The sequence below is a fragment of the Dufourea novaeangliae genome, unplaced genomic scaffold (assembly GCF_001272555.1).
Source record: "Dufourea novaeangliae isolate 0120121106 unplaced genomic scaffold, ASM127255v1 scaffold366, whole genome shotgun sequence".
In the NCBI taxonomy this organism is placed as follows: Eukaryota; Metazoa; Arthropoda; class Insecta; order Hymenoptera; family Halictidae; genus Dufourea; species Dufourea novaeangliae.
In genome coordinates this window covers 4,044-16,397 of record NW_015374235.1, presented here as the reverse complement: position 1 = coordinate 16,397, position 12,354 = coordinate 4,044, and the positions used below count along the sequence as shown (strand labels likewise).

The following is a 12,354-nucleotide window of genomic DNA, read 5'->3' as shown; positions in this document are numbered from 1 at the left end:
GAATTTATCTGTTACAAATATACAAGTGTAAGGCAAGATATAAAAACGAATGAAATCCATTAACGATGCATTTAGAATAAATTGTCTTGTAGTTAAGTGAAAAAATATATACTTTTCCGTTTCATGTTTCATGACTGTCATATTTATCCCTTAACCTTAAACTGAAGCATCGGATATTTTTATTCTCGTGAAATCATATAGATACACGTAATATGAATGGAATATATAACACTTCATTTGTGCTAATAATACTCAGAATTCATGCTTTATCGGTAACGTCGGGTATTGACACTAAAATGGTAACAGGGCTACGTAGCCCTATGAACGTGGGACAGAAAAAAGCATTGTATGATAGGTCTATTCTATACCTAGTCGGTGGTATGACTACCCATCGCAGATTTACCGTTCTCGTAACGTAAAGGGCGCTAAAATCGCAGCTTTTAAGGTATCGGTACTACAGTTTAGGTGGGCCACCAACTCCCATAAGATGGAAAGTCTATTCTTATACCGCGTCGGTGCTTTTAAAGAATAGAATGTACGATTATTTACATTTACATATATTAATATTTATAAATTGAATAACGTTGTTATGATAAAATAATAAAATCAATATATAGATATGAAAGATTGTATGCATATACGTACGTATGTATGAAGCAGATGAGAGAAAGTTCCAAGTTCCAAAACAAAATCTGTTCATTCCTACATTTCACACTCAAATTTGTGGGAAACAATAAGTACGTCAATTCAGTAAAATATGAATGTATGTATTTATTCTTGAATCTGTCGCGCCAACCTTTTGACACACGATTGACCGAATAAAATACACAGGTGAGTGAAAATTCCTAATGATACAAAAATGTGAATATCTCAGTAATTAGGCACTGAAAATGAACGCTGTTAGTCTCACATTATTCCTGAGGACTTAATGCATCGACCCAATACTGCAGAACTCCAGAATTAGTCAAATTATTTATGCCTGTATTAACGTTGGCTCTTACGGAGAGGCAATCCAAATAGCAAATGGTTTCGATTGCATTTACACCGCTGAACTACTACCCACTAGTACGTCCTAAGTACTATTCTACGTTCTTGAGACTTTGAATTTAGTACCGAAAAATAGCTGGCGCCAAATATTAGTGTTTCTCAACAGTTTATATGTTAAAAAATTGCTCCCAATTTGCTCCATCGGTATCTGAAATTGCTCCCATCGCACCGTTTATATTTAATGAGATATTCGCAAATAAAAAAGCAAAAATTTGCCGTTTGCACAATAGATACATTGTCAATGGTCTTTTTACACAAATATTATGGTACCAATCACCGAGGGTAAAGCAATGCCCAGCAAAATAACGCCAATCCACTCAAAAGGGCAACCTGATAATATACGTATATTATGTAATAAATTTAATAAACATATTTAAAATTGCGAACACCTAATATAAAATTTATTATAACTCAAATTTCTCATACACGATCTCATACAGTAGCCGCCAGTCATTCACTGTCTCGTCTATTATAAATCGTTCCGAAATTCAAACGCATCCCGGATATCCGGCACTCGTTTTAGTACCGGCCCTTATCACCAATGGCGTTGCAAACCGACTAAAAAAAACCTCTGAGTTGTACGTTGTACACCCGGGCCACTGACGTTCTGACATTTTCGGATCAATGAAGGGTGTTGAGACTGTTGAGTGGTGTGCTGATAAGCGTGTGACCATGTTTTGTTGTATTTTTGTTACGAATAAAAAGTTCGTTTATACACGTGACATATATATTTAACTACGCATATGTAGAATTGTAGTCGGACTTTCTCAAATTTCCAACGATTCCTTAAAGAGTGATCGTAACAGTCACGTTTGTAAATAGTATAATAAGTCGCAAAGAAAGAGTTAAACGTTCAAATTGTTCGTACATTTGACAACACGGGATAACCGGTATGGAGTCTAATGAAGTACAAGATGTACTCACTAATATTCGAGTAAAATATAAAGAAGTACAAAAATTATTGGATGATCACAAAATATTGAGTATGGAGAATGAACCGTATAAAATAAAATACCAGGCAATAAAGGATTTGCAAGCAATGGAAACGGATCTAACTACTGTTTTGAAAAACACGCATGACAGAGAGAATAGATTAATCATAATGTTTGCAGTGTTACATTTAAATCTTGGTTTATTACATGCAGATACAGAGGAATTGAAAGCAGGTGAAGAACGCCTGATAAGATGCCTAAATTTATTGAAAGACAAAGAGTTGGAAACAGAAGCAGTTTTAATAGTACTTAGTGCTCTTAATCAGTTAGGAATTATTTGGTCTCAATGGAGTCAATTTACAAAAGCCAAAGCTTTCTTAGATAGAGCAGAACAGATCTATAATGACTACACAGGAAATGATAATAGAGAATACAGGGATCCTATTAGTATGTTACAGAGTTTTGGTATTGAGGAAGCTGAACCAAATCCTAAAGAAGTTCTTGAGAAAATTCATACCCTGACATTGTATTACTTAGCTCAGGTATATAGTTCTTTGGAGGATCATTATAAATCTGCAATATATTGTCATATGACTTTGCGCAGACAATTAGGCTATTATGATTTCATGAAAGATCTAGATTACATTGATTGGGCATTAAATGCAGCAACATTGTCTCAATACTTTATGGAAAACGAAGGTTTCACTCAAGCAAGACATCATTTAGCAGCTGCATCTTATGTATTACAAATGTTTGAAAATACATTAAAGAAAAAGACAGAGTTTGAGGGAGAAACTGAGGCGATTGCAGCAGAATGGGAAAATTTTAAGCACAGAAGTGCCGATGTTGCTAGATGTTGGGCTAAATATGGTATCTTACTTCTAAGTTTATCCAAACAAAGGCTGTTACAAAATAGTGAGACAGAGCACGAAAATAATCCAGTGAGTAATAATGATACTCTAAAGTTACAATTAATGGAGGATTTGAAATTTCATGTTCTGGAGGAACGGATAGAACCGATTGTGAATCAGATTAGTGATAAATATTTGCTAGATTTCACTGATGCTAGATTAGTATTTTTAAATGCCCAAAAATGGTTGGAACAAGCTAAACTCTATTACACTTTAGAGGATCATGCATCCGATCATATACTAATCGTACAAGATATTTCGAAAACATACAAGTACTTATCATTCTTTGAAGAGCATGAAGATAGACAGGCAAGAATGCACAAAAGAAGAATAGATATCTTAGAAAATATTATAAAAGAACTGAATCCTCAATATTATAAGTCAGCTTGTAGACAAATCTGGATCGAATTAGGCGAGACATATTCAGACATTCTTGAGACAAAAATTCATCACTTACGATCCACAAACGAAAGGCCAACGCCACAGGTATTGGCAAAAATTAATCATTTGGCTAACAGTTCTATAAAGAATTTTCAAATGTTTCTGGACTCTTTAGAAACACGTACATCTGATTGTGGAATGGAACAATTTCCTGAAGACTTATTACAACCAGCTTTGTTCTCATATTTTCATCTTGGTAAACTACACAATAAATTTATATCCCCTGATAAAACGATTCAATTGGAAAATGTTCAAAATAGTCTTAATGCATACAAATTTGTAGTAGATTACTGCGGAAAATATCCTAAAGCAGCAGAGGTGGTCAAAGTTGAATTGAGTCTCTGTAAAGAATTAGTAAAATTATTACCAGTTGAAATTAATAGATTACGAACAGGAATAATAAGTTAATACAATTATATTGTATTATATTTAATGTGTTTCTGTGTATAATTTAATTTGCATTTAACATTCTCCGTATAAATTTTAAATGCTTTTCACGAATGAACACACTTGAAAGTTGTATCTTTTTATTGTATGCAGTTGTAGCATACAATAAGTTATACTTTTTCTATAACTTTCTCATAATTTCTTCACGGTAATAACAAAATCGTAATATAAGAAAATAAAATATTACTACAATAAAAGCATTGTATGGTAACAATTGTAAGCTCTTTATTTCACAGAATTGCATTTCTTTAATTCTAAAATTAAAATGTGTATTATACTTCTATGGCAAATAAATGAAACACAATGTACTAATATGCATAATAAATTCATGTATCCTTTATTCAAGAGAACTTACTCTTAAGGCAGGTCCAGACACGTGCAACAGCGAGCACGAACACGCGTAGCCAAATCCCGTACAATTCAGGCCTTCTTTGCGCGTCAACCCATTAAAATCGACCCTTTCAAGGGTGTTCTGCAATGCGCATTTCTCGCATGTGCCCTGCCTGACTACGGTCGCGAACAACGTGCGTTGCAGAATATTCTTGAGGGTCGATTTTAATGGGTCTACGCGCAAGAAAGGTCCGAGTTATATGGGATTTCCGCTGCACGTGTTTAGACCTGCCTTTAAAACTTAAAGGTAAAGATGAAAGGTATATGCAAACAAGAAGTATGCAGTTACAAGATAATTTGGTATTTATTTCATATGATAAAAATTTACTTTTTTTCAACTTTTTTATTTCCTGCAGCAGCCTTGGCTTTCTTTACCTTCTTTTTTAATCTGTAAAATACATCTGTCCTCAACTTGTTACGGATCTGTCTGGCTTTTCTTAACTTAAAGCGGTCAAAGTCACTAAGTTCCAGGCGCTGAAATTAAATTGGAAAACGTGATTTATTTAACATAAAAATAATAAACCTTTCTTATCAATAAACAAAATAGTTAAACTTAAAATGTATGTCATAGTTACCTTCTTTTTAGCTTCAACCTTCCTTGCCCACATAGTCTGTTTCCAAAGCTCATTAATATTTGCGGTTTCCCATGCCTTACGTACAACACGAGTAGATCCAGTATATGGAAAACGGATACGGAATTTAGTTAAATGAAGCTGGCTTAACCTCATCTCACAACGTGGGACACTCGATGTAGGACCATCAACCAAAACCTAAAAGTGCATTCTTATACTAGTATATAGTTTATTATGTCTCTTATATTTAAACCAGAAAGCTTGGCATCAGTAACAGTATTTGGCATCAAGTAAATGTCAGCCGGCAATTCCTATCAATGAAACTGGATCATCATAGTAATATACTCTTATATTGAATACTAATATAAATAATAAATGAGAAATATACATACTCGATTTTGGTCAATAACGTCCACTATCGCAACAAGTTTGCCTTGATGCGAGCCATCACTCACATAGGCAACGCGGCCCGATTCTACGAATCTTTGAAATGGCTGTTTAAAAATAAGAGTTTTATTATTTTCCTCACTATTATATATATATAAACAACGGTTTACAAAACCATAAGTACTCCTACCATGTGGTGTAAAATCGACACAAATATGAGGTTATTTGGAATAATACTTCATATTTATCACGCATTGTGAAATATATGTAAAACAAAGTATAGTACATGTTAAAAAATCAAAGATATACGACGGAGATAATATCTTATTTGTTAATGGTACAAATTTTAAGTGTAATATGAAAAAGTTAAATTCACATTTCACTCACCATGATTACCGGAAGCGAAAGGACGGGTCAGGACAGTCCTGACTCAGGACAGTGCTGATGCAGCCAGGGGGGTTCCACTCAATACATGATTTTGTCAACACGACATTAACACCATCTAGCGAGATGTGGGGTACTATATCAGTAATGGCGGGCGGTTCAAAAATCGTATTAAATATGTTTGCAAATACAACTAAATATTACATGTCTCTTAATGTATAACTTGATAGTATTTCGAAAATTATTTACAATATTAAATTTACATAAAATTAACCTAATAATATTATACTCTATAAATACATCTTAAAAAGTATTCATTAAATATAATACGCCCTAGAGAATTTGCAGTAGAGGGTTTCAAAATGTGGGTCATACAATGAGAACAATTGAATTTAATTAAAATTTTTTGAAATATGAATCGCGTCATACTGTGCAAAACGGTTCTTGACACAGGTTTATTCAAGAAACTACCAAAATTGTATATTGTTACATGAATACGCGGAATTTCTTCTAAAGTAAAATTTGATGGGCTTCGCGGTGCCTCTAATTTCATTAAATCCTGCAACTGTAGCAATGAGGAATGAAACGTCTCCTCACAGTTCGCGGATATGGAATGCTTACCGGCAATATGTCTAATTAATAAAACTCTGTACGATTCTTCAAATTGAACTGAGTTTACATTATTCGCACGCGTTCGATGTTGTCGAATTTGAGAAAAAAAATTTTCTAAGCAATCTTGATTCAGGGATCTCAGAAAAAAAAGATGTAATCCCTTCAGAAAACAAAATTTCCCTCACATTTATAAAACCTTCTAGTGTTACAATAAAGTTTTTTAAAGAGGGAGGCACAGAATGTTCTTCTGAACCCCCTACTTTAAAAAACATATTTCTTAACTGACGCACAGAATCTTTCCAAAAGGAGAGATGAGGAGGACAATAATTCTGACTTTTTGACTCTAAATACACAGATTGTGATTAGTGACAACATAAAATTACAAGTTTTTCAAGAAAGCAATGAAGTTTCATTCAATGATTTAAAGTGGGTACTGCCTATTGATAAGAAATAAGAATTATCTAGTTGGTCTCAACATATTTTATGTAAATTAACATATATTAGTATTCAATCAGATGTACATTATTTAGCATTTTCAGATACATGCATTTGTGGTCAAAGTTACCACAGTATTTTGTTAAAATTATTGTCAATTTTTTCGAATATTTTATTAAATGATTATGTGAAAACTGTAAATAATAAACTGTTCTCTAACACGAGTTTATAATTAACTGCATAATTGTTCCTTTCAATAGCAAATTATCCTAACCTCTTTTCCACGTGTCCCTTAACCTGTTTGGCATCGTACAAATAATTCTGTCTATTTCAGGTTTCTATTAACTTATACATACCTTTATCAATTTTTAAATGCTTCAATTTGGTTCAAAGATGGTTTTATTATGCTTCACTTATACATACCTTTATCAATTTTTAAATGCTTCAATTTGGTTCAAAGATGGTTTTATTATGCTTCACTTATACATACCTTTATCAATTTTTAAATGCTTCAATTTGGTTCAAAGATGGTTTTATTATGCTTCACTTATACATACCTTTATCAATTTTTAAATGCTTCAATTTGGTTCAAAGATGGTTTTATTATGCTTCACACTTATATTTTCTTCAAACCACTGTAAATATTTCAAATATAATGCACCACAACACCAAACTATTCAGTGTCCACAAAATATATACCACATTTATAAATATTAGTACATATACATCTATATTACTTCTACTTACTATAGTTATGATATTTATGTATTCCTTATGCATAATTAATCAAAAATACTGTGTATTAGTATGATTTTATGTTAAAAATAGCGTTAATTATGACACTGAGCACAAAACTCTATTCTTGAAAATAGGACTCCCGAAATTCGGGACCCGAATCCGCCATAAGCGGCGTTGACGTTGTTCAGCACGGCTAGTACTAGAGTCGGCTGTGGAAATGTCTGTTTTATCAACTTTAAACATGCGTTGGTACACGGGTATCCTGAAACTGCCAGATGACTACATCCTTTTTTTTCGTTTTTTATAGAAACTAAGTACCACCAAATGTTGTAATTAGGTCACCAATGACCACCAAACGATTACGCATCGATTGAGCATTTTAAAAACTGAATCCGGCAAAAAAAAATATTTTTCGGCTAACTTCATAGAGGTTTCAACTAGGCTAACTTCTACAGTGTTGTCGAGTCTAAAGTACGCAATGTTCTCAGATCATGAGTATTCGGTACGTCGGAAAATCATCAAGAGAACCATGGTAATGAACGATTCTCTTCCGCCGTTCGCTGTAAAGTTGGCCCACGCAACAAGCTACATGTAGTTATTCTTAGAATTTTTAACAGATGGCGTTTGGTTCTAAATATTACAAGTTGCGAGTACGCAACAAAACACTTCCCGCGTCAACGTAACAGGTGAATCTCCACCAACAGTCCCATTAGAAGGAGAGAAAAGTTACTCCAGTTACTGTTCTCTCTTTCTAGTGCCGACTTCATGCCTACCAAAAGACCGCATAGTCTATTATATATGTCTATGGGTTAACCTGGACAGCCTGGGCTAACTGTTGCACGTGAAAATTAGTTAACCCCTTTTCTTGTTTGTATGCATGTGAAATTTTAAAAAATGAGAGGCCAAAAAAAGAATTTAAAGAGAAAACAAAGTGATTTGAAAAGTAAAAGGAATAGCGAAGAAGCCGAAAAAGAATTTGTAAAATGTGAACCCGAAGAAGAATCGGTAAAATTTTGTCCTTTTATAATATTGTATATTATAATTATAATTTGTAGAAGTATGATTTGTTAATAATTCATATAATTTGTATTTTAGTGCATACATATTTATATATATTAATTGTATTTTACTACGTATTATAATACTGTGATAAATTTTTTAGGATTCAGGTACAGAAGACTTATTGGAAACAGAAGTAAATAATAATGATGAAAGTTCAGATGAAGAAATTGATGAAGATGAGAATATACTTGAATCTGATACTGAGAAAGATCCAATCGTCTTTGAAATTGAGGATGAAAAAGATGAATTGGAGTTTGAAACAGATTCGGATGAACTTGAATTGGATGAAGATGATTACAAAGATACATCAGACATGGAAAATAATGTAGATGAAAATTCTACTATCAATTCTAAGTCTAAGGATGATAACTCTTTTACATCTATGATAGAAAATAAAGAGGCAGCTAACGCATCAGAAAAGAGGACGCTAAATAAGTCTTCGACAAGTAGAATTGATCTATCGAATAAATCTTTCTTTAAAGCTGCACAAAACAGTAAAGTAGTAAATAAAAAGGTTTTACAATTGAGTAAATCAAATAAAAATGTAAATATTACACTCACACAAGAAAATGTTCCTCAGGGTACAAGTAGTGAAAATACAAATGATAATGTACCAATTGTAAATCAGAAGATAGATGAATACGAATTTGACAGTTCTGATGAAGAAGATGTTCGTAATACTGTTGGAAACATACCAATGAAATGGTACAATGATTATGACCATATTGGTTATGATTGGAGTGGTAAGAAAATCATAAAACCTCAAAAGGGTGACCAGTTGGATAACTTCTTAAAAAGAATGGAAGATCCTGATTTTTGGAGGACCATACAAGACCCTCAAACTGGGCAGGATGTTGTATTAAGTGAACCAGACATCGAATTGATTACAAGAATTCAAAAACAAAAAATTCCTGATGTAACTTTTGACGAATATAGTGTAAGTTTAAAATAGCATTTACCATAGCATATTATAGTATGATGAAAGTTGAAAGACTGTAGTTTTAGCTTATGTTCTTTTGTTATAGCCATGGATAGCATGGTTTACTTCAGAGGTGATGAAAACACCAGTGCGTAAATTTCCTGAACATAAACGTTCATTTCTGCCATCTAAACCAGAAGCTAAAAAAGTATCGAAGTTAGTACACGCACTGAAAATGGGTTGGATCAAATCAACGGCGGAAGTAGAGAAAGAAAGAGAGCAAAAGAAAAACGAACCAGAGTTTTATATGTTGTGGCAATCGGACGATCAGGCTGAAGAAATGCGCAGAATTCACAAGCACATCCCACCACCTAAACGGCATTTACCTGGGCACGCAGAAAGTTATAATCCCCCGCCGGAGTATTTGTTTGACAAAAAAGAGATGAAAGAATGGAATAAACTGCAAACAACACCATGGAAGAGAAAGTTACATTTTATTCCACAGAAGTATAACTCGCTTCGTGAAGTTCCTGCTTATCCGAAGTACATTAAAGAAAGGTTCCAGAGGTGTCTGGACTTGTATTTGTGTCCTAGAGCATTAAAAATGAGATTGACCATAGAACCTGAAGCTTTGGTACCGCAATTGCCTAGTCCAAAAGATTTGCAACCATTCCCCACAACAATGGCCATGGTATTTAAAGGTCATGCAGATATGGTTAGGAGTATTAGTACAGAGCCAATAGGACAATACATTGCTTCTGGCGGTGATGATATGAACTTGAAAAGTATGATTTCATCAGTGTCACAAACAACTCTTAACACGTTCGCTACCAGTGTCACGGTTGTGTGACGCTCCAATTTAGAAATTGGAGTCGGCATACTTTATTAGACAAAAACAGAATATGTTCTGCAAGATTTACCTATATTTTGTGTTATTTATTATCTTAGTTTTATGTCTTGTTAATAATTAGTCAAGAAGATACAAACATTCCACTGAATAGAATGATGGAAACCTAGCATGGTCGATGATAAACATTTTCAAAGTAATGTGGTGGTAGCAAACGTGTGAATATAGTTTGTGCTTATAATATTTTATTGTTCATAGTATGGTTATTTTATAGTATGGGAAATTGCAACGGGCAGATGTGTGAAGACAGTGCCTTGCAATGGAGTGATCAGATCTGTCGCATGGTGTCCAAATCAGTCTTTGTCGCTCATAGCAGTAGCAGCAGATAAAAAAGTTCTCTTAATAAATCCTGGAGTAGGAGATCACTTGATAACTAAAAAAACTGACCAGTTATTAGATATAATACCTCAGAATGATGTTATAGGTATTACACTGTGTATAATTATTAATAGTAATTCAAAGGTAAAACTTAAAACTAATGTTATGCCCTTTATTTTATTAGTTAGTGAAAGAGTTAAGACTGCTGTACAGTGGGAACAAGCAATAGGTGATCATAAGTTCAATGGCATTAGAATAGTTTTAAGTCACTTTAAAATAGTAAAACAAGTAACATGGCATGGTAAGGGTGATTATTTTGCAACTGTTATGCCAGACGGACAAAATAGATCTGTTTTAATAAACCAGTTATCAAAACAAAGATCACAGTTGCCTTTCACCAAGGCAAAAGGTTTAATACAATGTGTGTTATTTCATCCAATTAGACCCTATTTATTTGTAGCGGTAAGTAAAAGTTAGATATAAAACAAAACAGAAAATTTCCGAACAATAATTTTAATAAAATAATTGCAGACCCAACGTAATGTACGAATATATGATTTAGTAAAACAAGAAATGATTAAGAAATTGTTATCGAACTCACAGTGGATCTCATCAATGTCAATACATCCTGGTAAACAGTGTAATGATTATCTAAGCAAGGTACTTAAGCCACTATTATCGTATTTAATGTTTCTCCATATATTTTTAGGGGGTGATAACATTTTAGTAGGCACTTATGATCGCAAAATGCTTTGGTTTGATCTTGATTTGAGTACAAAACCTTACCAGACATTACGCTTACATGGTACAGGTGTAAGAGGTGTTGCATTTCATAAACGATATCCACTTTTTGCATCTGGTGCCGATGATAGGGGTCTTATAGTCTCCCATGGAATGGTGTACAAGTAAGATTATATACTTATAATTATCAGACACCTTTGTTGGACATATATTATTTATTTCAATATACATTTTAGTGATCTTCTGCAAAATCCGTTGATCGTACCATTAAAACGATTATGTGATCATGTATCTTACAATGATTTTGGTATTTTGGATGTGATGTTCCATCCCATTCAACCGTGGGTATTTTCAGCTGGTGCGGATTCAACGATACGAATGTATACCTGAATCATATATTGTGTATCTATATTTTTAAATTAAAAAATACTGCTGTGCAAATGAAATTGTAAAAACTCGGATGAACGATTTCTTATCAGCTAATAAAACTTGGAAGTTACATTCTTTCCACGTGTCAATGTTTGTAACATACAGTGTATCAAACATATAGGAACTTTCTTATTGAAATAAAAAGTTACATAATAGTCGAACTACCACAGAAAGTTTATAGAAAATATTACAATAAATATTTGACATAAGAGGAATAAAATCTTTTTCCACTTTTATACAATATGATTGGCAGGTTTTATAAATAGCTAATTAAACTTATCAAAATTTTAAGACTAGTTTCTACAAGTTACTGTGTCAGGAAGAAAGGAGATTATCATTTCCATTGGTAATGCTATTAATAAACAAATGATTAGTATAAGAGATAAATTACAAGCATGTATTGCACAATATGACAATTGTAATATACTTCAACTGTAAACAGCAACTTACTTGAATAAAGTTTTGTTAAAGATAGACAACAATTAAATCACTAGTCGATAATTATGGAATGATAATTTGATGTAATACAAAACACCCTGTATCTGCATAAGTTAATAATTCGCATTCCTTACAGTATAAATAAATCTGAGTACAACTAACTTGAGTACATACATGAATATGCATTGCATATACAGGGTGATTCTAGTAACTGGGCCGTGCTAAAACACTGTTCTAAGTTATG

General features: G+C 33.1%; 3 protein-coding genes across 3 annotated transcripts; 2 read left to right on the top strand and 1 right to left on the bottom strand.

Moving 5' to 3' along the window:
• The first annotated feature begins 1,697 nt into the window (after positions 1-1,697).
• LOC107192410 (KIF1-binding protein homolog) lies at positions 1,698-3,739 on the top strand. The gene has a single exon (XM_015581654.1). It carries the CDS (start codon positions 1,940-1,942, stop codon positions 3,737-3,739), a length of 1,800 nt encoding a protein of 599 aa, XP_015437140.1. The 5' UTR covers positions 1,698-1,939.
• A 709-nt stretch (positions 3,740-4,448) lies between these two features.
• Positions 4,449-5,575, bottom strand: LOC107192411 (60S ribosomal protein L14). The gene is made up of 4 exons (XM_015581655.1): positions 5,515-5,575; positions 5,133-5,234; positions 4,744-4,938; positions 4,449-4,642 (listed from the first exon to the last, which is right to left on the bottom strand). Exons 1-4 carry the CDS (start codon positions 5,515-5,517, stop codon positions 4,493-4,495), a joined length of 450 nt encoding a protein of 149 aa, XP_015437141.1. The 5' UTR covers positions 5,518-5,575; the 3' UTR covers positions 4,449-4,492.
• Positions 5,576-8,128: 2,553 nt separating this feature from the next.
• On the top strand, positions 8,129-11,689 carry LOC107192412 (ribosome biogenesis protein BOP1 homolog). Its single transcript, XM_015581656.1, has 8 exons — positions 8,129-8,301; positions 8,459-9,295; positions 9,384-10,062; positions 10,399-10,608; positions 10,687-10,964; positions 11,034-11,133; positions 11,212-11,407; positions 11,480-11,689. The coding sequence occupies exons 1-8, from the start codon at positions 8,191-8,193 to the stop codon at positions 11,631-11,633; spliced, it is 2,565 nt and encodes an 854-aa protein (XP_015437142.1). The 5' UTR covers positions 8,129-8,190; the 3' UTR covers positions 11,634-11,689.
• Positions 11,690-12,354: the final 665 nt, after the last annotated feature.